This window comes from Haemorhous mexicanus, chromosome 5 (genome assembly GCF_027477595.1).
Source record: "Haemorhous mexicanus isolate bHaeMex1 chromosome 5, bHaeMex1.pri, whole genome shotgun sequence".
Lineage (NCBI taxonomy): Eukaryota > Metazoa > Chordata > Aves > Passeriformes > Fringillidae > Haemorhous > Haemorhous mexicanus.
The window spans coordinates 4866343-4892601 of record NC_082345.1 but is presented as its reverse complement, the minus strand read 5'-3'; the positions used below and the strand labels follow the sequence as shown (position 1 = coordinate 4892601).

The window sequence follows — 26259 nt, the reverse complement described above, 5'->3', positions numbered from 1 at the left end:
ACCCCAGCTTTCTCCAAGTGAAATACTTCTCTGTGTGTGTGAGTGTAACCATTCACCTTTCTCTTGCTGCTGCCAGTTCTAGATGTGGTGAAGGCTCACAAGGACTCTTGGCCCTTCCTGGAGCCCGTTGATGAATCGTATGCTCCCAACTACTACCAGATCATTAAGGTATGGAAAGTGGCCCAGCCATCTTGACTGATGCACTTTGTTGGCTGGGATGCAGTTCTTTGAAAGTGTTTTGAAGTTTGATGGGCTGTATTACTCTCACAGTCCATCTCCATGATTCTGGCAGTCCCTTCTAGCCTTACAAGTCAAGGAATCCAAAGATGGATGGCTGCCTCTCTGGAGAGCATCCTCTGCTGCCCATGCCCTCTTTGAGCTCTAACTTTGTACACCCCACTATGCTTTCTGTAACTGAAGGGAAGTTTGGTTGTATTCCAGGCCCCCATGGATATCTCCAGCATGGAGAAGAAGTTGAATGGAGGTCAGTACTGCACCAAGGATGAATTTGTGGGTGATATGAAGACCATGTTCAGGAACTGTCTCAAGTACAATGGCGAAGGCAGTGGTAAGAGCAGTAAGATGCTAAATTTGTCTATTTGAAGTGCTCAGCCAAATCAAGCAGTGCCCTCTCCCTTCTCACCAGTACTTGATTTGTAGTTCTTCTCTTGCAGAATATTTTTGGGAGACCAGATTAAAGGGTAATAGTTACTGAGACCTGCACTGGGTTTTAGTGAGGCTTTTAGCACAGTTTGGTCATGCTGAATTGGGGCATGGCATACTAAGGACTGCCATGTTTGTAGATGGTGAAGGCAGAAAACACAAAAAGAGGAAAGTCTGTTTCTTTCTGAGCTCATCCCTTCATGTGTTTATGTATGTCCCTTTTCCTCATAGTAACCAATACAGACTTTGAAAACCATTGCAGTCTGGTTAACTGCCAGTGTTTGTTGAGTACCACAGGAAAGTGAGGAGTGAACCAAGCCTGTCCTTTGGATGGAAAATGTAGTTTTTAGCTTCCTTGGCTATTGAAGGAACAATGTGAGTGTGCAAATGGGAAATCCTGGGTTTAATTGCCATGCCAATTAAAATTCTGTGTGTTGCTTAGATAAGAAATCAGTTCCCATATGGTGGGTCATCACTGCAGACTGTCTTGCCAGCAACACCTGGTGAGAAAGGGAGAGCAACATTAAGAACAAATCAGCTTGTTGCTGTTGGCTGCAAGTAAAAGCATACCTGCTCTGCCAGTGGGAGAGCTCTGCTCCTCAAGGAACTTCAGGGTTAGTTTAGTGGAAACAACTGGAAAGTCACTTGCTTCAAGGCCTTGTTACCAGCACCTCTCACATGTCTTTTCCTTCCTATCCACTCAACAAAAAGTAAAAGTTCGTCTCAGCAGAACTGTCCAGTAGAAATGATGCAGTGGGGACGCTGGCGTTGGCAATAGCTTTTGTGTCAGGGTCAACAAGTGCTTTGGAAACTACACAGATAAATGTGTTTGCTGATTTTCCTCTGTCTTGTGGCCCACAGCAGAGACCTGAACGAGTCCAAGAAAAGCCTCTGAAAGTAATCAAATAGCATTGCTGGAAGTTCACATTTCTTCTCTCAGCACTCCTGCTGGCTAACTGTGCAGGTCACACATCTCTGTGAGCAGAGGTGGTGCTCCCCTAATGTAATTCTTGGCACTAGGCTGGAACACTGAGTTAACGCTGACTCTGCAGGCCCTGCTGCCAGTGGTACTTTGTCATGCCTGTGTGCCTGTCCTCTGGTGAGGTTACTGAACAGAACTGATGCTGTGTTGCTTATGGAGTTTAGGAACCAAAGCCAACTAGTTAGAAACAAAAGTCTTCCTTGGAGAAACTTGGCAGAGGGGAGATGATTTATCTGATGTTGCATAATTGCTTAATTGCTTCTCTCTACAAGGCTCTGACATTCTTGGGGGTTTTTGACTGCAGAATACACAAAGATGGCTTACAACTTGGAGAGGTGTTTCCACCGAGCAATGATGAAGCACTTCCCTGGGGAAGATGGAGACACAGATGAGGAGTTTTGGATCAGAGAGGACGGGAGACGAGACAAGAGGAGCCGGCGGACCGGCCGCTCCAGCACAGGCAGTGTCTGGACTCGATCACGAGACTCAGATGGGGCCGGCAAGAGACAGCAACGCCTGGAAAATGGAGGAAAACCTCCACCATATCGAGCTGCTTCCAGGGCTCCCGCTTCTTCCTCCTCTTCCTCTTCCTCCTCCTTCTCTTCGTCCTCTGTGGATGACCCAAGTGGCAACCCAATGCAGACTGCTCGAGAAGGGGGCCCTTCCAACGGGCGAGGCTTCCCCCGCTCCCTGCAGTACGGCGGCATGCCCAGCCCCGTGCCACATCCTGGACAGATGGTAAGGAGCAGTTCCTGCTGTCCTTTGCTCATCAGGACAAGGGAGGGAGGGAGGTAAGGGGGAATGAAACTTCCTACCATGAAATCCTTGGTGCACGTCAGGAACCTTTTCCCAGAGATAAAGGGTCAGAGCTATGGCTCCTCCAAGTGAAACCTTTTCAGCCTTTAGATTAAAAATGGTGAAATTTAAGTCTTTGCCGCATTAGGTGGGGTCAATCTCCTAATGTTTCTCATGGCTGGCCTGAGAGACAGCCATGTCTCTGACTGCCCCTGTTCTCTTCTCTCCTTGGAGAATAGCCCCAGTGTGCATGGAAAGCTGTAACATTTCTTCCCTTAACCCCCAGTTTATGAAGCTGAACAATCTGGTCTTTTGTCTCAATTGTTTACAGATGCCTGGTAACTTCGTGCCATCTGTGTACTACTGCATTTTGTGCTTGTGTATTTATAAAAGCAGTAAACTAAATCAAACAAAGGCCACCCTGGACTGCAGCAGTGACCTATCTTTAGCCCAGCACTTCTTCTCTGAATGCAACCTCTGTTCTGCCTCCCTTCTGGGCTGTTCCTCACCCACTGCCTTTTCCATTTTAACCAGTGATGGCTTATGGTGTGGTGTATCTGCTGTTCTCCTGAGATCTAGGCTATCCCTTGTCCTTTTAGCTAGAGATCAAACAAAACTTTTAGAGTGATTCTTATGCTGCAGATAGTGGGAGGTGGTAGGAGAGCTGGAGGCAATGAGTATTTTGAAGGAAATCCAGCACATTCCCTGTTGTCTTCCTGCTTCTATGCTCTTGTGGTCCATTCCTCTTCTTAAAGCAAATCACTGCCCCCTCCAACCTTCTTTCTTGCCCCCCAGTATTTGGGTGGCACGTGAGTGTATTGCAGCCTTAAGTTCAGGGGTGAGTGGTTGAGGTGTGACAGAGTGGCTTTGATAACGCTGTGTCACCTCATAGAAGAGAGTGTGCAGCTTTTCCACAGTACCTCCAAAACAGTCCAGCTGCTTATTTGTGTGATTACTCCAGCCTTGGCTTCCCCTCACCTGCAGTACTTCTGCTGCTTTTATACACTTCACAAATTGTTTTATTTCTCCCCCCTGCACCCCTCCCATCCCTCAGAGACCAGCAGTGCCAGGAACCTTCGGCCCTTTGCGTGGATCCGATCCCACCAAACTGTACGGCTCTCCGCGAGTGCCCGAGCCCCATCCCGGAGACCCGGTGCAGCAGCACCAGCACTTTGCCATGCAGGTAAGCCCCTCCTGCGTGGGGTGCAGCACCCCAGGCCCCGCAGGTGCCACGGCTCTCACTGAGACCCCCCCTCTCTCTCTGCAGCCGGCCGTGGGACTGAGCGAGCACCGCGGGCACCGGCTGGGCACTCCGGAGAAGCAGGCCTGCGCGGCGCCGGCCCACGTGGCCGGGCTGGGCCCCCGGCTGGGCTCCCTGCAACTGGGCCGCGTGGGCGGCCCCCCACCAGATGGTGTTTACCCACCGGCCCAGTTCCAGCAGGGCTTCCTCCCGCCACGGCACAACGGGCCCCCGGGGAAGCCGCCGGAGGGCTCGGAGGTCCCCCCCGGACACATGTACCGGCCCTACAAGTACCTGAACCGCGCACATCCGGCCCTGTGGAACGGCAGCCACGGCCCTGCCGGCCAGGCTGCCGTGGGGCCGGAGGAGAAGGCGCCCATGGGGCCGGGGCCCTCGCTCCAGCCCCGGGTCCTGGGTCACATGATGGACCCCCGGGCCATGAGGCCGCCGCTGCCTCCCAGCCAGTGGAGCGAGCAATCAAATTTCCTACCTCACGGGGTGCCTCCCTCAGGGTACATCCGACCGCCCGGCAAAGGCACCGGTCAGAGGATGCCGCAGCCGCCGGCCGCTCTCTTTGGGGGACCTCCTCAGGTTCAAAGAGGGTGCCAGGGCGGGGACTCCATGCTGGACAGCCCGGAGATGATCGCCATGCAGCAGCTGTCGTCCCGCGTGTGCCCGCCGGGTGTGCCTTACCACCCTCGCCAGCCGCCCCCGCCGCACCTCCCCGGGCCCTTTCCCCAGCTGGCTCATGCTGCCTCTGCCAGCGGCCAGCCCCCAAAAGCCGTGGGAAATGGGAGCTCACAGGATCCAACCGGCCAGACCATGGACATGGACAGCAACCAAGGTAACGCCCTGAGTGCCCACTGGTAGCACTTGACCTTCCCTGCCTGCATCTGTCACCTCCACCGCTCAGAAAATAATTCAAATCTTGATTAAATATCTGGGGGGGAACAGAGTTTTTATGCATACCTTTTTTTTTTTTAATCTAAGTTAGGATGCATTTTCTACTCAGGGCATTGCTTAGATTTTTCTAGGGCTGTTTTGTTTCACTGTGGCCTGCCAGAGGTCCCCTCTGTCCCAGCTTTACCTGCAAGTTATCAGTGTGCCATGAGGTGCAAATGCAAAGCATAGTCTAATGCTTCTAGAGCTCACCTGGAGTTAATATAAAAATTGGATCTGGAGTTAGGTAACGAGAGGAGATGTTATGTGAATAAATGCCTTAAATATACTCCTTTGAGTGTGTGTAAGTATAGCTTCTCCTCTGAAATGCACATCTGCCTTATGAGCTCTCAACATCTTAAAATCTTCACACGCCAGTGCTGCCCAAAAGCCCCTGAGCAGCTGTATCAGTTCAGGTGGGATGGCAACATGTCATGCATGCCCTTACCAGTTTCTTTCTGGTTGAATTTCATTTGTTCTATCCAGTAAACTACAGATAATAAAAAAAAAAGAACCTTAAAAATAAAACCTAATGTAGAGATCAAAAAAATTCGGAGATCAAAAAAATTTTTTTTTATTAATTCTAGCTGGTAAACTAGAGATCAAAACCCTTGTATCTTTTATCAATCCCTTGTGTGCCTTGCACTAAGAGGAAACTCTTTCCTTGTGTGGCATTGCTTAAAAGTTATCATCATAATTTAGCTGGCTGGATATAGAACAGAGACAGGGGAGAACGTTGAGTGATTGCAGGACAGAGCAGTCTCATCTCTGAGCCACAGTTGGTTAAAATATGGCTGTGATCATCTCTGCAGTATCTCAGGACGTGGTGGTGCTTCTGCCAAAGCTGGATGCAAACAGGGTTTGTGGAGGGTGGGCTTAAATTTGATGTTAAGAAGAAATTCTTTACTATGAGGGTGGTGAGGCACTGACACAGATTGCCCAGAGGAGCTGTGGATGCCCCATCCCTGGAAGTGTTCCAGACCAGGATGGAGGAGACTTTGAACAATTTGATCTAGTGGAAGGTGTCTCTCTCCATGGCAGGGGGGTTGGAACTACATGATCCCTTCCAACCCAAACTATTCTACAATTCTATTACCGGAAGGTATAAGGCAGCCTGAAATCAAGCTGCCAGTACACCAACACCTTGTTTTGCTGTCGTGTGGACCCCAACTCTGCCTCTCCTTTGGGCAGTCTCTGCACACCTCTGTGTCAGAGCAAACACGTGTGCCATGTTACTCCAGAGGGGCTGTGACTTAGTGGTGGCTTGCAAACTGCAGTGTCTACGTGTGCCTTCTTTCAGAGAGAGATACAACCTCATGAGCAGTTTTTAAAAGAGCACTTTTAAAAGAAGCAGCTCTTAAAGATCACCCACATTTGCAAAAATGAGACGTGTTTGACTTCCTTCCCTCTCTTTCAGTGGATGCACTGGCAGGCGTGGATGAGAAGGCTCAGTGCATCAGCATTCCCGACGGGGCCTACGCCAAACTCCTACCTCATCCCAAGCCCCCGCTGCCCATGGAGTGCACGAGGCGCGCCTTGGCCCCGGATGGGGAGGGGGATGGCCCCGCTGTGAAGGGCGACCTGAAGGCAGGGCAGGGCAAAGGTGCGTGGTCAGCAGAGAGCGGCTACGCCGGCGACCCAGGCTGTGTGAGGGACCTGGTGCCCACCTCCGAAAGAGGGGCTCCCCTGCCTCAGAATGGAGCGGCGGGCGAGGGGCCGGCAGCCGGCCCCGAGGGGAAGGGGCTGGGTGCCAATCTGCTGGAGAAGCCCCTCTGCGGTGGGGGAAAGGCTCTGCCCGAAGCAGCCGTGCCTTGCATGGGACAGGGCACCGGCCTCCCTGGCGTGGACGCCACCTCCATGGACGCCACCCCCAACCAGTTTCATCCTCTCTACATGTCCGGTCTGGAATACCCGAATTCAGCCGGGCGGTACCACATCAACCCAGGCCTGCAGGGGTTCAGCCCTGTCATGGGGGGGAAGCCACCTCCTCCTGCCTCCCACCCCCAGCATTTTCCCCCGCGAGGTTTCCAGCCAAGCAGCGCCCATCCAGGCGTCTTCCCGCGGTACCGGCCACCCCAGGGAATGCCGTATCCTTACCAGCCGCAGCCCCAACCCTCCTACCACCACTACCAGCGACCACCCTACTACGGCTGCCCACAGGGCTACTCGGACTGGCAGAGACCTCTCCACGCCCAGGCCAGCCCCAGCGGGCACCCCGGTGCCCACCCGTCCCTGGGCAGGCCCCCTTTCCCGGAGCGGGGCCCCGCCGGCCTGCAGGGCTGCGAGGCACTGAGCGCCGCCCTGGCCTCTCCCAACCGCGTGGACGTAGCGAGTGCCAAAGAGGTTTCTCCAAGCGACGGGCAGGAGCTGGGGCCTGAAGATGAGAAGTCAGAGGAGTCCCAGGAAAGACCGGAGAGTCCCAAAGAGTTTCTTGATTTGGACAACCACAATGCAGCCACGAAGAGGCAGAGCTCAGTGGCAGCAGGGGAGTTCCTCTACGGAGCCCCCCCGCCACACCTGGGTGCGGGGATGGGATTCGGCCCGTCGGCTTTCCCTCCCCATGGGGTGATGCTACAGACTGGCTCTCCTTATGGATCCCGGCATCCTGCCAGCCACTTCCAGCCCAGGACCTATGGATCACCCATGAATTCTCACCTGTCTCATCATCCAGCCTCCAGCCAGGCCAACGGCCTCTCTCAGGAGGGCCCCCTGTACCGCTGCCGAGAGGAGAACATGGGTCACTTTCAGGCCTTGCTGATGGATCAGAGAGGCAGTGGAGGTGGCATGGGGGGGCCACCCCAGGACTTGTATAGACCCTCGGGGTAAGATCGTGTTTTCTGCAAGAAGGCAAGGTGGAGGGGGAGGGGGGCGATGCCTGGGTGACCTTCAGTGTTGGATATACCCTTGAAGGGATATGGCTTCGAGTCACAGGAGATGGCAAGTCATGCTGAAAGGCTAAGAGGTGGCTCTTGCACTCTTGGAGTAAGAGTGCTAAGATGGAGAGAGAGTCTCATTGCATCTCCTTAAAGCAAGGAGCACTTTCTGTCATGGAGAACCTGTCAGCCTGCTTCATTCATCCCTACACCAGTGCTGAGCTTCCCCTGACAGTGTTTTGCTAATGTGTCATCAAGGGTTGAGCATCTCTTAATCACACGGACTCTTGCCATTTTCTTTGCAAATGTTTTATTTAATCTTGCTTGTAGTGGGGCAGAGTCACTGACTAAAGTGGAAGTGTGCCTCTTGTTATAAGCATCCTTAATGTTTCCCTCTCTTTCCCTCCTCTTGCTTTGCCCCTTCTCTCTGTGTCAAATTTCCATCACAGAAAGTTACTTCTCACTGAGACTGCGTATCACATTTTATTCCCAAGTGGAAAATACTGCTACTCCAACAATTCCCTGTTCAGTTTTTATGACTGTTCCTCAACTGTTACTGTTTTGTCCTCATCACAGCATCAAGTCCTTCCTTTTTCTAGTATTCAGGGAACTTGGCTTAAAGCTAAGCCATTGGGGAAATGGCATGGGTTGAGGGCTGTGTTTTGGGGGAAAGCCAGACAGAATATACAAGACAAATGCTTGTATGCTAATGTTGTATGTATGCCTTCAGTGAAGTAGTTTTAACCAAAAGTGGGGATTTGCTCCTGACATTCATGTGCTAAAACTCTCTCCATTCAACCTGACTCCAGAATGCAAATGCATCAGGCTCAAGTTCCTTTCCCGAAGATGCCTACAGCAACTATGTCCCGAGAGGATTTGACATCACAAAAACCATCAGCGTTGCCTCTGGATCAAGTAAGGGCTGCTAGAGAGAGCAGAGCTGAAATGCAAGTCTTTCTCCTCCGGATGGTTAAAGGATTGAGGTGTTTGATGAGGGTGGGAAGAACTGGAGGAAGCTGTGAACTTGGGCACATCACTAGTGTTAGCTTTGAACTGGTTGCATGCAATCATGAGATTGTTCCTTTCTAAGGCTGCTCCAACTCTTGTTCTTCCTCTTCCAGAGCTAGTCCAAGAAAGGACAGACTTCATGAAGACGAAAGCCACACATGATTTGGACAAGGGAGAGGAGGGGCAGGCCTTGCTCCCACCCTCCCCTCGCCCCAGCAGCATGGAGCTTCCCGGGTCTGCGGAGCACGGCGCCGTGCCGGATTTTGTGCTGGAAACCCACAGAGGTGCTGGGCCCAGCCAGCCAAGGAGCTGGCTCACCATCACAGGGCACCCCAAACTAGTGGCTTTCTGTGACAGGAGACTGCGTCTCATTCAGGGTTTGAGGGATTTTTCGGGTGGGGAGGGCGGGGGTGGGGGCGGAAACTTTCATTGACTGCTAAACTCAGGTATATTTTTCAGGGTGGAAGAGGATGATGATGGAATTTTACTTGTAGTATTAACGTGTGTGTTTTGGAGCTGGATCCAGTTTACAGAATTGAACCTGTTGCCTTTCTAAATAAATTTCTGTTGTTGGTGAATGTATTGTACATAATGGGGGAGGGGGTGGGCCCAGCTTGTAGTGGGCTTAGCACTGGAGGAATCGTTAACTGTTTACAATCATATCACACTGAAATCTTTCAGGATAAGGGGGAGGGTTTGGGGGCAGTGGGGAGAGGTGAGGAAATGTGTGATGGATGATTTGCTATCTTCCTTCCTGTCCTCTGCAACCAAGACACGACCCCATGGCTGGTTGACTTAATAGAGGGAATTGCTCAGGAGCATAACATGTCCTCCTTTTTCTCTTGTCTTCTTCCTCCTTCCCCTCTCACCCTCACCTCCACCCCTCTGGATCCAGGGCCTGAGTGCACTTCCAGCTCCTGTCATCATGGGGGAACAAGGAAACCAGGACCAGGAATTGAAAGCAGGGCAGGACACCCATGGCATTGTCCCTTCTGCTAGTATAGTACCCTTCTCCCTGCCTTTCGGATAGAAGAAATTGTGCCCTAGAAAACAGAAAATGGCATAACTGGTCATCTTAAAACTTATTTTGGTGAAACCAGTGTAGTTGCAGGTGGAGCAGCACCTATCCAGTAGAACAATTTTGTGCAAATCTGTACTGCCCTGCTGCCCAAGAAGAGAAGCCGAGTCCCCACCTCTTTCTCTGACCCTGGGCTAAATTCACTTCTTAGCAGCAGTGAAGCTGAAAGTGCCACAGGCTTCCTGAGCACTTTTGCTGAGGAGGAAGAGCAAGAGGCTGCCTTGGGGGAATGGTAGGATTACTGCAGTGTGAGCCATTTGTTGGATTTGCAAGTTGCAGGTGAATTGGGAAGCACTCAAGCACTCATTCAGAGTTAGATGTTGAGGTTGATTGGCTCAGAAGCTGAGGGACAAAAGGGCTGCATGCTCCAACTGAGTTGGTTTTACTTTGTTGTCAAGCAGCAGGTCCTACAGGGCCACTGGGAAAAACCCTCTGTGCCAGTGCTTGGACAGCCCCTGCTTGTTCAAGTGAGTTCTGTAGGAATTTCATTTGCATTTAGACACATCTTACAGCTAACAAGAAGTTGATTTTTCTTGGGGAAGCTGGAGTAAAATAGGGGAGTTGTTAAGTTATGAGACTGGGCAGCAAGAGCTGCTGGGAGCACAGCTCTTGTGAGCAGGCTGCTGGTTGCACTGGGAGAGGACAGTGGTTAAAAAGAGGGTCTGCCAAGGAGTGGGACAGAGTATGGCAGCAGCAGAAGGACAGAGCAACATGCCCTTTAGTCTATGTGATAACAGCTAGAGGAGGAAGTCTCCAGTTTCTGGAGGATTTTTCTGTCTGCTTTCTTATTTTGGATGGTGCCATCACCCAAATCTTTAGCTGGATTGCACCAGGATGCATGGCTGTGCTGCCTTTGTCCTGCTGTGTAGATCTACTACAAGCTGTTCAAGTAAATGGCAGGTAGCATCTGACTGAGCCATTGCTCCTTCTGTCCTAAGCTTTTGGAAGCACAAAAAGCCCAAAAGATGAGAAATATTCTTTCCTGAAATAGTTGGGCATGACTGCCATGTTAGTGCCCAGTGAGCCTCACTTCTCTGTTGCTACAGTACTTTTGCCTCTGATGAGCTGTTTAGGGCCAAGGAGTTAAAATTCTTTGTGTGATTGCACAAGTGTGCTTCCAGATGCAGTTCTTACCCACTGCTGCAGCCAGCCTGGGAGCTGTAGCTGCTGGCTGCTTAGGCCAGGCAGTTGCCTGGGACATCTGTCAATGTACTGAGAATGATTTCCAATATCTATCTACAGATGCCATTACATTAGGAAAGGGAAGGTGGGGTTTTTGGTGTGGGTTTTTTTTTTCCATTTGTATTCATCTGTCAGGGAGCAATTGTGACTGGTGGATTGATCTAAACTGGAAGAGATTGTCCTGAAGGTTGACCTTTGACTGAGAAATGGGTGGCTGCTTTCCCCAGCCAAGAACATTATATGTCTCTTACAAATTTGTCCCAAATCTGGCTCATCAGCTGGCAGTGGTTTTCAGAGGTGCCCCATCTGCTCCAAAAGGCAGGCCTAGATCCTTCACTGAACAGAGCCACGGAAGCAGTAGTAGATATTAATGAAAAATTGTGCAAGTATAACTCCTCTTTAAGGCAACAAAGCTGGGACAAACACAGTTGTTTCTCCTTGTAAAGTAGTCTTATTCGCTGTAGATATAAAAATAATTGGAAATAACAGATTTAAAACCAGAGGAACTGGAAAGTACACTTTGCAGCAAAGCATTGAAAACTATGGAAATGTGAATGTAGATTCAGCAAAGAAGCCCTGCCATAGTTCAGCCTGCCTTCTGTATCACAGCCAGCTGAAATATTGAATGGGCCTCTCATTCAGCCTATTGTAAACGTTGCAGAACAGGAGGGTTTTAGATGCTATAAAAACTCTCCAAGAAGGCTGAAGCACACTTCAGCTGGAACTGGCACTGAAAACATGGTTCTAGTGGTCATGGCCTCTGGATGAGTACCAAGCCTCAGACAAAACAGGAGACAACTAAGGAAGGCAAAAATTTCTTGTGGTCTGCCTGGAGAGGGTAGTGCAGTGTTAGACAGTGATAGATACCCTCACCTGACATGAGGGAAATCTGGGAGAAGGGTTTGACTTACAGGTGTGGAAAACAAAACCAAGAAGTGAAGCTGACTCCTCTGGAGGGTTTCTAGGTAAATGGCTTTTGATGTAGTCGGTAATTTTCATTAAAGTGGCTAACAAGCTGCTGTTGGACAGATGGTTTCTGTTAGACAAGTACTTATAGAGAATACAGGGAGCTATGGCTGGGCTTTCCTGAGGACAGGACATGCTGAGGTGCTGATGGAGTCTTAGACTGGAGTTTCCAGACTTTTAAATGCTTTGTTCATAAGTGAGGGTTGGGGGTTTTTCTTTCCCTCTTACAGTATCTAGGGATCCCCTCAAAATCAGAGCCCAATCTTGCTAGCTACAATCTGAGCCAATCACTGAAAACTGATTCCCCTCAGAGGGAACAGCCCTGGGAGAAGATTGCTGGGCTGGAATACCTGTGCAAATGTAAGGAGGAACAGATAATGTGAATTTTGTGATTTCCAAACAATGCTGCTTTGTAGATAGTGTGGAAGATAGGTTTGAGGGATTTAGAAGAGTAGCATTGCAGCTGTTTATGTACAGAGTGGTGTTTTGTGCCACGGGTTGGATTGCAGTGCAGGAGAAGTGTAGCTGCACTTTAAAATAACATGGCTTTTGAGTGCCATGCTTGTGCCACTATCTTAAATTTTGAACACAATACAGTGAAACTGCAGTGCATTCCCAGCATTGTTGTACAATTTATTACCAGGTGGTCCTTTTTCAGAAAGCATCCTGAACTAGTGACTTTGCAAAATTTCCTGTAGCTATTACTTTTCCCATCTGGAGGATGTGTTCTGCTATAATTACAGATTTCATGTTAAATGAGATTATATAATACATAGAACAATTATGAAGTTGACCATGCTCAAGCACAACAAAAATTTCCAATGTTCTCAGAAGAGCTTTGTGTGCTACTCTACCTTTTTATCCTCTTGCTCTCCCCACCACTTCCTCCTTCTTAAGTGGTGTGTGGTGTTCCCAAGCTCCCTGGATGTCAAGTTGCCTTTGCAAAGGCTCTTGTATAAAATCCCCCCGAGACTCTGAATCTTTGGCCATCTTAGGTGATACAGGCCCTGACAATTCAACTGGAAAGGGCAGTCACTGAGGCTTCACTGTGACTGATAGCAAACTTAGAAGAAGTTTGCAGTCTATAAATTCCATGGTGTGACCCACCAAACCACTCAGTAGCAATCCAAGGCACCAGCCTGCAATGAGGAGGACAAAAGAGGAAAGCAAATTTGAAGCTTCAAGGTCCAACTAGTTTGATTTGTGACTTTGAGGAGACACTTTTCTTGGAAGCTTCTGATTCTTTCTTGTCTGCCAAATGCCTTTTCCATGCAGACTTTTCGAAGCAAATCGCCTGTGTATATTTTTGTAAGTGTGGTTTCTCAGGGTCTTGGAGAGCTATCAGCTTTATGATGTCTTATCTGAAAGCAAGTCACAGAGACTGTCTTTCATTCTGCTGACTGAGGCAGCTTCCCTGCAGGTTCTCACCCCAACACTTCTCCATTTAAAATGAAAGTATAATTAGAAAACAACCTTTCTTTATTTTCTCCACTGATCCCTGTCAGGTTTTTGTTCATCTCTCTGTTCAGCCAGGGTGGTTTCTTTGTTCTTGATGGCTTTGTTCTCCTTTCCTTTTCTGAAAAGACTGTGTTGATGTATGCTCTGTGGAATTTCAGAGAAGGTGCTGAAATGAGTGACAGGGAAGTGTCATCCCTAAGGGTGGCTTGGAGAGGGCCAGCAGTGCAATCTGTGATGGTGTAGTTGGTCCTGGTTCCCTTTGCTGCAGAGCAGCCATGCAACTGGGTCTGTACTTAATCAGAGCAACCTCTTAAAAAGTTTTTATTGTGGTGCATCAGTGGAGGAACAGAGGAGTTTGCTCTTGCAGAATTCCTGTTTTGCTTTAAGGTGGGTGCTGGTGGTTGCAGAGCAGTTGTGTGAGTGCCAGGTCCTTCCTGCAAGGCCAGGACTGAGATAGCAGACTGTTCAAGGAGGGCTGCAGCTGCAGCCCCTGTGAGCTTTAAGAGCCTGTGTTTATTGTGAGGGAGAGAGCATCTCAAAGTTTGCCCTTGCAGCCTCTCCCCATCCGTACCTGTTTTCCATGGAGTGAAGGAGAACCCTTTTAACCAGCACATACTGAACTGCTCCTGCTGGTTTTCACTCTGCCCACCTCCCACTCTGACAAAGAGCTGGGGAGGGACCCATTTCCAGCTATCTCCCAACAGGAGCTCCTTGCCCTGGGTACCACCAGGGCAAGGTTCAGTCCATCCCTAGGCAGGGAAATTCAGGACAGGGTTTAATGGATTTGAAACTAGATAGTAACATCCAAGTGTACCTTTGAAGTGAGCTGTGTTGTGCCCTTCCCTTTTTGATCACTGTCTCACCTTGGCTGACATGCAGGATTTGAGAGACTGTGGAGCATTTTGTAGATCTTACACTGCTGGTCTTGCCTTGACTGAGGGCTTCTTTCCTTCGTTTGCAGCCATGGCCTAAATTTCTTTTGGCAAAGGTCTTCCTCTTTTTGAAACGTGGATATCAAAGTGAACAGCGCATCCAGGAGAGCGCTACGTCCACCAGGGAAAGAGGGGACAAAGGATTCATTAGGACTGAGGCTTAATTGGGATTTTCACCAACTCTAGCGAGTCCCTTTTATTTGGAAACTCTTGGCTCACTTAGCATAAGGGCAGTAAGTGGAATATCTTCTAAATGAAAGCAGAATTGACTCTGTGTGAGCACAATTCCCTTGTTGTGAACAAAGTCAGACCAGAGAGCCACTGGGGACTCCTTTGGACATGAAATGAGTAAGAGACCTGCAGGCACCTGGTGCACTCAAACGCTGGAACACGGCAGGGGAGCAATCTCCCTTTCTGAAGCCAGCCAGGCAGCTCCAGGAGCCCAGGCCTCAACTCTTAGTCTGGAAAGTCCTCTGATTCCCTTTTGTATCATATGCCAACCCTTCCCCTCTCCTTGCTTGCAGCTTTCAAGCCTCTTTCCCTCTGCTGGCTTCCCTGCAGTCGGTGGCTGCCAAGGGCAGAGATGAAAGCTCGCTGCCTACGCGAGCACAAGGGCACAGGGCTGGCCTTGCCAGCTGCCTCCTCTGCACACACACAGACAGCAGCTGGGGAGGGCACATTTAGTCTCCTCATGAAATTAGGGTGTCCTCAGTGGCTCACAAGTATTCTCTTGTGTGCCCCTGGGGTTTGCCACCCAGGCACAGCAGTGTCCATCTGTCCATCTGCCAGTACAAGGGTTTGCTCCTGGTCCCAGTGCAGGGCTCCCACATGTGATCCTGGCATTTCTACCTCCAGGAGGGTTTAGGTTAAAAATGCCTGTGCATATACTGTGTACAGCTGTGGAAACTCGTGTCTCTCCTCCTTGATGGATCAGTGAATGCTACTGCCTGATCTTTTTCTGAGCAATAATAACATGCAACAGTGCAACTTTGACCTTCTTGTACTGTTTTAGGGCTAAGGTGGCTATGGAACACACTGGGGGGTTTTCACAGTCTCTGGGAAGCAAGGTGCTCTCTGTGGCCCTGCATTTTATCATGCCATGTTCCTGCTTTCCCAGAGACTGGTGGGTTGATTTAGGTATCTATGAGAGAGCTGGTTGCTGCTTCTGTGTTTGGGAAGGCAGAGAGGGAAGGGAGCAGTTGGGTAAAGTTGAGCCTCATCTATCCATCTATCCATCCACAGAGCAGGGCACATGGAAGAGGGGTGGGTGGAGAACTGATTTAATGCCTCTGGGGGAGGAGAGTGACCCACTGCTGCTTCACTTGGCACTGCTGGGGAGGGACTGGGGGAGCCTATGCCACTACATTCATTCATTTTTCTGAAGTTGGCTAACATTGGGGTTGTTTTTGTATTATTGTAAGTTTGTAAAGAATGTAATCTGTCTGTCGGGGGCACAAGGAGAAAACGGGGGCCTTTCTCTTTTTGGGTGAGGCAGTTCTTATGTTGCTGTGCTTTTTGTTGTTGGGCAGGGAGGGGTCTAGTGGCCATGGGGGCAAAAGCCTGGCCCTTGTCAACAGCTTACAGCTGTCCCAGGGTTACAGGAGGGTGAGCTGAGGCTGCTGCAGAGACCTCCCACACCGAGCTGTGAAAATGCCTCTGCCTGTGTCCCTCAGTGGGGGAAATCTGACCTCTGCAGTGGGGCTCTACACTGGCGTGTTTTGCTGGGTGTGCTGGGGTGTCACATTCGAGGACTGGGCTTGCTTGTCCTCAGCTCAATTGGAAACTGGGCTGAACAGCTGCTCATGCTGTTCAGGAAGGGTTGGACTGGATGGGCTCAGTTTATCAGCTCAAGAAGGAGTTCATGCTGGAGCTGCTCATCCCAGCACTTCTGTCCCCAGCAGGGCCTCAGGGGCTGCACCTCTCCATCACCTGTTGCCCAGGAGCCCTCTCCTTCCTCCCCATCCTGTAGAGCACAGTGTCAGGGATCCTCTTCTCTCTCCTGCTGCTGCAAAGTTGTGTGAACTTTCCTGGTCAATACTGGAAAGGGGAATGCTATTTATTTTTATATTGTGTATATTTTGTCTTGGTCTGCTGATTACCTTTGTTCCCCAAGAGCGACAGTTACCTCAATAGTTAGTTTAATACTGTGTGTTGGGTAATTTTTTTAAAGAACTTTTTTAAAATCTTGATCCTTGGAGGTCTGTAGATTTTATTTCCATATGAATTGGTTATTTTGTATAAAGTACGTTCTTAAAATAGCAATCACCCTTGCTGTATGTGTGTTTTCTTGTCTCCTGGATGGTCTCCCTCTTCCTTTGCAAGGGGAAGCGGATGGGGGTGGGAGGATAACACAGAGGGCTTTTTTTCAGAGACACAAAGCCCTGGACTGCAGTCAGACACCGTTGTACCACCTGTAACCCATTTACAGGAGAGCACCTGGAAAGCTCATCGGGATCATTTCCCGTCCAGGAGCACAGCTGTCTGCCTATGAACAACCCAGCGTGGAAATGAGATGCTGTCACTGCTTTCCCCCCAAAGTCCCTGGTGGGCTGTGGGTTTTCCTGCAGCCCAGGTGTGCAGGGAAGCCTACCTCTCACCCCAAAGCACACCATGCTTTTGGGGCACAGGTGGTCTGTGTCCCCACACCCACTTGAAACTTCTCTGCTTTAGAAGTGATGACTGCCCTGAATGGAGCCCATGGAGTGATGCTGCCAAGGAGGAGCTGATGTAACCTCTGTGACTCCCCTTTGTGCTGGTTAATGATGGCCCTCAGGGGCTGTTAGAGGAATGGAAAGCCTTTGGAGCTCGTGTGTGGTGGTCCAAATGAGTACTGGGCCCAGAAGGGCACTTGCTGTTTGCTGTTTATTCAATCTCCCATGTGAGATGGGGCAGGGGTTGCAGCCCTCCCCACAGGGAGGTGTTCAAAGGCAGCTTAGCTCTTTCTCACCAGGTATCAGCATCACAGCCAGGCACTGGCCATACTGGTTCATGCTGGGAGGTGCCTGCTGTAGGTGCACGGAGGCAGCTTGCACTTGACCTCCCTGAATAAATAACTTGCTCAGTTCTGCTGATTCTGCAGCTTTACATCAGGACAAAATAAAGGTGATTTTCCTTAAAAGCTGGTGCCAGCAAACAGAAGCATGTGGGGATGAACAGCAGAAGAATGGGGGCACAAAGGCTCCCAGGTGCATGCTGCAAGCCTTTTCCTTCTCCTCCTCAGCTCTATCCAGTGAAATCTCCCTCTGTTTCCTCCAGGGCTGGTAACAGACGCTCACATCTCCTGCCAAAACAGCCCTGCAGCGTAGCCTGCTTGCTCTGTGGGCTCCATCTGCCCCTCCTGTGGGATCCTCACTGGGGCTGGGGCTGCTCCCAAGCTGAGCACACTCTCCTGGCTCTCAGCACCAGAACTGCCAATGCAAAAAGATGCCCAGGAAATATTTTTCCGTGGTGCAGGACTCCAAACTTGCTGGCCAAGCCATGAGCCAGCATCTTTTCTGGCCAAAGCTCACAGGAGCACATGTAGGCAACTTCCCATGCTGGGCCTTTGGAGGAGCCTGAGATGTGATCTGCTGCACCCTGACATCTTGAGTACACCAAACCCACCAGCCAGGTGCTAGAGCTGCCCCTGATGTCCAGGGCAGGCAGATGAAGTCAAACATCAGGTTTTTCCTGATGTTTGCAGAGTTTTTCCCAGAACAGCTGCAGCTCCAGGCCCTGCAAAGGCTTCTGAGGACCTTGGCTCCTTGCTCGTGGGGAGGATGAAGGGCTGCTCTCTGTCACATAACCCCCCCTCCCCTCTCCCCTCCACAGGGGCCAGAGTTTGGGGAGACAACAGCAAGCTGTCCAATTTAAGAAGGGGAGGAATTTTGTCCCCCTATCAGTCCCAGGAAGTGTTTGGGTCAGAGGGAATTGGCACAGGGAGATTTTTAATCCTGGGGCTAAGCCAGCACAGAGTGGGGTCGGCACTAATTGGAACCAGTCCTGGGGAAGGGGCGGATGGAGCTGCTGCTTTCAGAGCTGCCTTGCAGCCCAGGGAAAGACAAAGCTTATCTGTGCTCTAGGAAATGCCTTGTCCTGATCTTGACAAAGTGTCAAACCAAGCCACGTGTCCTTTTATTTTTTCCTACCTTTCTTTCTATTACTATCCACAATTCTTGATTCTTCTCTTTCCTTTATTCCATGAACTGGCAAAGCTACTCCCAGCCCCTTGTGCAAAGGGAGCTTTCCTGAGCTCTTAGGCTGAGGCTTTAAACTCTCTCTAGCCTCCTTTTCCCTGAGAATAGGGATGCTTCCCAAACACAGATTTTTTTCCCAAAAAGAAAGCCACTTCAAAGCAACTTGTTCATGTAGGCTTGAATTTGGGATGCATTTGATGAATCAGTTTCAACAGGGACCAGTTTAGTGCCCAGTTTGGGTGTGGAAATGAATGGCAGCTGCTCACCCCCATGATGGGGCAGACCCTGGGAAAGCTCTGATTCCAGGCAGGCCTTGCTACAGCTGGAGGATATGCAGCTGTAATGGAGCTAAATGCAGCATTTTGGAAATGCCTAATGGTGAAGGAAGAACCAGAATGTCTTTGGCATGATCCGTGGTTTTTGGGGGTTTTCTGGCTTTGGGTTTTGGTGGCCTTTTTGGGGGGGAGGGTGTTGGTTGGTTTTGTGTATTTCTCTAAAAAATAAAGCTTCTTGCAGGTAAAGTTCCCATGTTGAATTTTCTTGTTAGTCACCACACTTTAGCATGGGAGAGACTACTTCACAGAAAGGCAAGATTAGAACTTTTGGGGTAGCTCAGGAAGACTCAGTTTTAGGCTAAATCAAATTATTTCCAATTGCAGAAATGTTCACTTGTAGGTATTAGGAAAAATAAATGCACTCATAAGTTAAAATTCTGATTTTTTTCTTCCCACATTGAGATGTAAAATGCAACTTCCCCAAGCAGATGGGGATCTCTTGAAGGGTGGGACCCTGCTGTGTCCCCTCCAGCACACAAAGCTGCAGTTTTTGTTTGGTGGAGAAGTCAGAGGCACAGGAGGGCAAAGCAAAGGCTTTGGCCTGGTGGGATGACAATGTACCTGAACTCCTTGCTCCAGCCATGAGCTTGGTCTGAGGTGCAGTGTTGGTGCCTGGATGTTTATATACTCACAAAATGAATATTGGGGTCTCCCAAGAGCTAAAATTAAAGTAAACTTGTTCTGGACCATAACAAGAGCCCCCAAATGGCGATTCCCAAGGCAGAGACAGAGAGATTTTGCTGGAGGAGAGGGAGGAGGTGGGAAGGGGCAGGGGCTGGGGTTTGCTATGGGCTGGGGCAGCATTTCAGGGCTGCCCCCTCCTCCACAGAAGTGTCAGCTCCCGGAAGCCTCATGGCCACGTTTTAAAATTCCTTTCCCAAAGAGGCTGCCAGGGTGGAGGGATCATAAAAAGTTCAGCCCCTTGTCACGAATGCTCCTGTTCTTCCGGGGCCGGTGGGCAAAAGTTGTTAGCAATTTCCTCGGGCCGTGACCTTTGTTTTGACCATGGCAGAGGAGGATTGCAATCCATCAAAGCCTGCCTGGCCTGGGGAGAGAGCTGAGCGGAGAAGGGGGAGCCTTTACGAGGGGCAGGGGGCACAAGGACATGGCTTTGCCCCTCAGGTTTGGTGAGGAGCAGGGGGGCATGCTCAGCTGGAAACTCAAACTTCCCAATGTAGGATCCAGTGAGGGAAACTTCACTGTGCGGGCCACAAGAGAAATTTGAGAGTTTGCTTTCATTTTCTTTCCCGAGAGGGATACTGGATTACAATTTACTGCATCAGCAGAGTGGGGAAAGATGTCCTGCAGAGCTTGTGCCCAGAGCCAGCCCTGCAGACCAGGCAGCTGCATCAGCACCTAATTCTAGCAGGAACCTGGGCAAAATGGGAGAAGACAGCAGGTTTACAACCTCCCAAGTTCCAGCCCCTATTAATCCCTGGCTTTTTCAGGCTGCATGGGTTTTTGGAAGATCCCATAGGACTGTGTTTGTTAGGAAAATCAGCAGCAAACTAGAACTCCCTCCTGGGAAATGGCTGGCTCCCACAGACACCTGCCTCTCCACTCAAGTTCCCAGGGGGGCAATTCATCCCTGGAGCATCCCTGGTGCTCCCCTGCACCCTGGTGTCCCCTTTGAAGACATACCTGCATATGAAACAAATCTCCCCTGAGGAAATGCAGCCTGTGCATACCAGTCTACTCTGCTTTCCTTGGCTGCCTGCCCCTGCCTCCCTCCCTCTGATCTCTGCTTCCCTAGGGAAATGCACAGATTCCCTTGGGAAGTTCCTCTGTCAGTTATCCCCCTGATGAGGCCCTTGGAGAGCACCTAGCTTTTGGGGTCAGCAGGGAGGGTTGCAATGTTTCACCTGTCCCCTTTGTGACACCAAGCATGGCTTTGTAACACCCAGACCTTCCTTTCCAGCCCCATCACTTGCATGACTACCAGGGCAGTTTTTTCCCTAGGAAGCAGCTGAGTGCTCACTTCCAGGCACAGCAGAGCATGATATGGAGAAATGTCCTGCTTATTTCCTTGTTTCATGAGGTTCTGTTGAGCTTGGGGAGGAGAAGATAAAGGAAAGGACTTTTCACACCTCAAATTGAGAACCTTAGGCTGTGTGAGGTAGCTCCTTGGACTGGGAGGTACACAAGTCCCCCAGAAAGTCTGGAGAAGGCAAACCAGACCTCTCTGTAGGAATGATCCTCTGCTCCCATGCCAACTGATAGCCTGAATGCCCCCGCCACTTCCCTCTGCATCTGTATTTTGTCTGCCTGACTCACACCAAGCCCAAACCCCTCTCTGTCTGTGTGCACTGCAGTCAATGGCTGGGGTTTGATGTCTGTGACATCCCCTCACACTGTGATCAGTTGTACACTTTGTACACCGGGTGTTGACCCCAGGCCTGTTGGCATTTAGCACTTGCCACCACCAAAACACAAAACACAGCCCTCCTTGCCATCCTGTGTCCACGCCCATCTCAGAGGCCATGTCATCTTGTCTGGGCTCAGAGCACCCATTCTCAGGCCTCACTGAAATCCAAGTCCCAGAAGCTGCTCTCCTTTCCCCTGGCCCTGCTCTGCTGCCCTCCCTGCAGCCCAGACACCCCTCCATGCCATGGCCACAGCCCCACGTGGCTCAGAGAGGTTTGAGGGGCTAAAGCCAGGCACAAAGCGCTTGCCCTGGGCATGGGCGGGTGTGGGAACAGCGAGGAGCCAGGGCTGGAGCCACAAGCTGCCTTTCCAGCAGGGCTGATGCTGCCTGGGTGCTCTGAAGGACAGGGGCCATGGAGCATGGGAAACAGCAGCAGGCTTTGGGAGAGCAGCCCCCTGTCCCAGGCACGCCTGGCTCTGGGCCTGCCCCACAGGTGGGTGGGTGCCCACGGAGGGAGCAGATGTTCTGGAGATCAAAGGGGCTGCTCTGCTCCTGCATCCTCCTGTTCACGTGTGTGCACACACCCCCTGTGCCTCCCAAGAGACTCCTCATGCTCTCTATCTTCTCTCCAAGATATTTCCCTTCCCTTCCCTTCCTTTGTTTGCTCTCCAAACCCCTGTTTCTGCTTTGGCACTCCCAGCAGGGGAAGGCACCCTTTGCTCCCACTAACCACATCCAGCCTCACGGGTTTTCCGCCCTGCTGCCCTGCCTCTGGCACTTGGTGCTGCTTGGGTGGGAGGCACAGGGATCTGTCACCCAGAGGGTGTTTGCAGCACCCCTGAACCTCCTACCCACGATGGCTGGGAGGAGCTGAGGGGTGTCAGCTTCCCACAGTGACCAGGAAAACCCCTGGAGACGTCTGCCTTTGCCCCCTGCAAATTCCTGCAGCCCTCTTATCCTCTCATAGTCCTGGGGGAGTTTCCCAGCCTCTTCTGAAGTCCTGAGACTCCTGTGGATGGAGTGGGTGTGATATAACACCTCCAGCACAGGGGTTCCCATTATTCACCAGCATGGAAAGCCTTTTTGCTACATCACAGGTCTCCAAAGTGAGGTGCATGCAGACGAAAACACTATTGGGGTGCAAGAGGAGAATACAGTTTGCACTATTAATAAATAAAACATATTAATTTCGTATTTATATAATCCTATTTTAATTTATAGTTTTGCTAGGCTTTATAATATAATTAGTACAGCAGTACTATGTAATTTATAAATCAACATATTTATTTGGGGCATATTCCCCCAGTATGTTTCTTACTTTTACCAGTATGGGTGCACAACCAAAAGGGCTGGCTTAAGTTACCAGCTAAAGGGTTGAAATCAAAGCAAAAGGTGATGCCTGAATGCCACAAACCCAATCACTGCATGGACACCTCTTTATGGAGATAAAGTAGCCAAGCTTTGGTGAGATCCAAGGTTTTGCTCCAAGGGTTTGCCTCTTTCCTCTTTTTCCCCCAGTACAACACAGCCAGAGACCTTCCAGTCACTACATGTAGCTGGTGCTCCATGAAAAGGGGAAACACAGGATGAAAAATGAATGCTTAGCACAGAGCAATAAAACCATTCAGATGCAGGGAGATATGGTAGCAATGTATTAAATGGGGAACAGAAAAAAAAGCCAGATGGTTGATCCAATTTACTTTACAACTCCAGATGACTTCACAAAGAGGTCACTTGGTGAAACTGAAAGGCAAATGCTTCAGCTTGGATGAAAGCAAACAGCTCATGCCTGCCAACATAACGTGGAGGAGACCAAGGAATGTCCTACTGCAGAACAGCACTGACAGAGCTAGAGAAGGAACATTTTCAAAGGTTTTTAATAGGTTATCACCTCTAACCTGCATTGCAGCTGTAGCCACTGTTATGCTGGGATTAACACTTCAAATGCCTGGATTTTAGAGCGTGAGTGATGAACTGCTCGTGCTCTTCTCAAGAGCACACAGAACAGCAGCACTTCCTGCCACACAGAGGTGGGATGTGGATGCCTTCAGTGCTAAAATTCTCACATGCCCATTCCTAAAGTCCAGCAACTCAGCAGTCCTACCCCACAGAGCCCAGCAGTGGTGGCAAGGACACCTGGCAAGTCACCCAGGCAGCAGGTGAAGGGAGCCTCCCAATTCCTGGTGTCCCAGCCCTGGCTAGTGATGATAGTCAAACACTTCTAAGTGTTCCCAGCTGAGAGCAGAAGCATGGAACAACTGGCTGTGCTTGAACTGCTTTATTTCTTGTGCATGAGGGGAAAACAATCATAATTTTTTAGACAGAATAAATTTTCTTGTGCTGCCACCCAAGCACTGCTTTGGGATTAATTTCTGGCGTATTGCTGCTGGAAGTGAGGCTCCTCTCTCCTTCTGCAGCCCTCTGAGGAGAAGCAGCAGCCTTTCTCCTTCTCACTCAGATGTTTCCTTCTCATTCAGAAGATGTTCCAAAAAGGTTTTGTCTGTAACCACCTGAGTAAAAGTGGCCTTTACTGGGCAAAGGAGTCCCAGTGGCACTGCAGGCAATGGCCCCAGGTGAGCGAGGCAGACTGTGCATGTGTGGTGAAAGAGGGTTTGCAAAAGGTAACTGCCCCTCTCACTACCAGGAATACTTCAAGGTGTCCCTCTCTCCCTTACTTGTGCTCAGTTCCCCAGCTAAGACAGCTGTTCCCTTCTCCTGCCCACTTCCAGCCTCTGTATTTGGGACCTGCAGCCACAGAACAGCCCCAGGGTTTGCACTGGGCTCGGGTTTGTGCAGACACTTGGTGTCCAGGCAGTGCACATGTGGGCCAGGGGCTGACTGGGAAAAGGAACTGATCTCCTGCAAACCCTCTGGGGACACAGGAAGGAAAAACAGCCTCTAGAAATGCTGGAGGGGACCACCCTTGATAGTTTCTTTGCAGTCTCTCCCAACAGATCAGCCTTGAACTACCTAAAATAACGTGGTAGCCTCGATTTCCACAGCTTTTGATTTCCAGCATGTACCAAGGGTTGGGAAATGACATTTTTGGCACATTGTCAGTATGATTTTTACCCAAGAATGCTCCTGTACAGATGTTTTTCTTGCTTTCTCTAAAGCAAAGCCAAAGAAACAGTATGGGATGCTCTGAATGAGATGCCTAGGAAGACAGATTTGGGGTTTCCCAGCCAGCTCTGCTTTGGCTGAGAGCAGCAGGAACATCCCAGCCCTGGAAGGGCCTTCTTGTCACGGCCTGTTCCCTGCAAACATGTTTGAGAGGCAGGATGGGGCCCCCACCTGCCTCTCTGAGCTGCCTGTATCAAACAGCACACCCAGCCAAACCACACTGAAGTCTGTCTGGGCTCTTGCTTAGGGCTAAACACCTTTTGCCAAGTTGCTTTGCTGCACTATCAAATCTTTGCTCTCCAGAGTAACAGCTCAAAGTTCACTTAAAGAAATTTTTTTGCTTTGAATTTTCCCCTGGGGTGGTTCACTTTTATTTCCCAATTTTTCTGTTCCCCTTTCACTGCACTTTCTCTGGAAATTAATAAATGGGTAATTTTCTTTTAACCTCCCCAGATATTTCAGGCACAGGCTGAAAAGTGTGTCCATGGAGGTGGCCCCAGCCTGGCTGCTCTGGGTGTGCTGTTAGGCTGTGTAAGGGATGAGCTTACACTTTCCTCTTTTCCAGGAGATGCAGATTCTGCTTGCTAACATCAACAGGTCAGGACAGGGGCATGCAACAAGCAAGGTACCACCCTTCTGCCAGCTTCTGGGTGTTTTCTTCCAGGCTTTCTCTCCTCTGGACACTTGCATGCACTTCCAGGGATCATTCATACAGCCTGATTAACGTTAATACACCTAAGTGTGAAAACTACCTTCTAAAACAGGGTTTTGATTCAGATGTGCAGGAACATTTCAAGTCCTCTGGTGACTACTTAGGTGTCAAGCCTGCTCTTAAATTTTCCACTGCCAACTCTGCAGAACAAGTGCAATATTATCCATTTCCCTAACTCCTTTTCCATTAGGCTCAACCATCTCACTGTTAATCTGCAGTGCTTGGCTCTCCCATCACAACTTTACAGTGAATTTTTTCCTCATTTAATGCCTCCTTTGCTCCCTGTACTTGTCCAGTTTTTTAAGTGCTGATCTGGCTTAGGGCTTGTCTACTGTGCCCAACTGGAATATTATGCATGCTTATACAAAGATGAATAAAGATCAGTATTCCCATTGATTTGCCCTGGGTCATCAGGCCACTTTCAGCAGAACAGCTCAACCTACAAAACTGTGCTGCAACAAATTCTCCAGGAGGAACTCTGCAATTGTCCTGAAGTGCTGCTTTTGTTTCACATTTGACTTGCAAAAATCTGTGTACAAACACTGAGGGAAGTTTGGATGAAGACATAACAGGGTTGCTAACTGCACTAGGTACACCTGGATGGGATATCCCATTTTCCTCTACACCTCTAAAAAACTTAGTAACAGCTCCTCTTACCTGGAATAAAGGACCAGGATGTTCCAGATAATGCCTCAGTCAGCTTGGGGGGAGCTATAGGGGGTACAAACCCCCCTAGTCCTGGACTTCAGCTGTGAGGTACATAAATCTGAGACCCTTTCTTAATGACCTGCTTGAATCACTGTTGTCATTAACTAACACTGAACACATTCCTCAGGACACCAATTTTTGAATCCAAGTGTAACAAGTTTCTTCCTCTTTCCTGAGAAGGAAGATACAAAACTAACAGAGAAAAAGTAAAAGGTAAATAACTTCAGTGTGAGAATCACAGTCAAACACTTAGGTAGTTATTATTTTGCTTTTCAAAAGTATGCAAGACCTGGATCTGTGAAGGTCTTGCTACCTTCATGAAAGAAGCAGACCATCAGATCCTGCACAGTCTCATTTTGTCACAGACAAGCATCTGCACATAGCTTACTGATGAGCTGAAACCATCAGAAAGGACTAGAACACTTCTGCTTCAAGAAGTACTCTTTGAATCAAGAAACAACACAGCTAAGCATGCACATGGATAAGCAAAGGCTTATCCTTCACCACATGTGTGCCACAAAGAAAGAGCCCAGTGCTTAGTCAGGAAGCTGAATCAGGGACTGTTGCAAAGATAAAAGCTCTAACAGGTATCCAAAATCTAGAAAGAAGGGGACTTTAATCCAGACACACTTATTGCCCAGTCACAGAAACATGCTGAGAAGCAAGTGAAGAAATAAATACCATAACCATCTATGTGGAAAACAAGAGCTGGCACCTAAAAGCAG

At 49.7% G+C, this 26259-nt stretch overlaps 1 protein-coding gene across 2 annotated transcripts in view; it reads left to right on the top strand.

Annotated features, from left to right (window-relative positions):
- LOC132328251 (chromatin remodeling regulator CECR2) overlaps positions 1–16378 on the top strand; it is a 99914-nt gene extending 83536 nt beyond the window's left edge. For both annotated transcript variants that reach the window (XM_059848101.1, XM_059848100.1), the window contains 8 exons: positions 77–168; positions 442–568; positions 1950–2383; positions 3495–3623; positions 3708–4524; positions 6037–7441; positions 8302–8407; positions 8614–16378. In XM_059848101.1, coding sequence (XP_059704084.1) covers positions 77–168; positions 442–568; positions 1950–2383; positions 3495–3623; positions 3708–4524; positions 6037–7441; positions 8302–8407; positions 8614–8619 — 3116 coding nt within the window. In that variant the 3' untranslated portion in view covers positions 8620–16378. The remainder of the gene's footprint in view (positions 1–76; positions 169–441; positions 569–1949; positions 2384–3494; positions 3624–3707; positions 4525–6036; positions 7442–8301; positions 8408–8613) is intronic.
- Positions 16379–26259: the final 9881 nt, after the last annotated feature.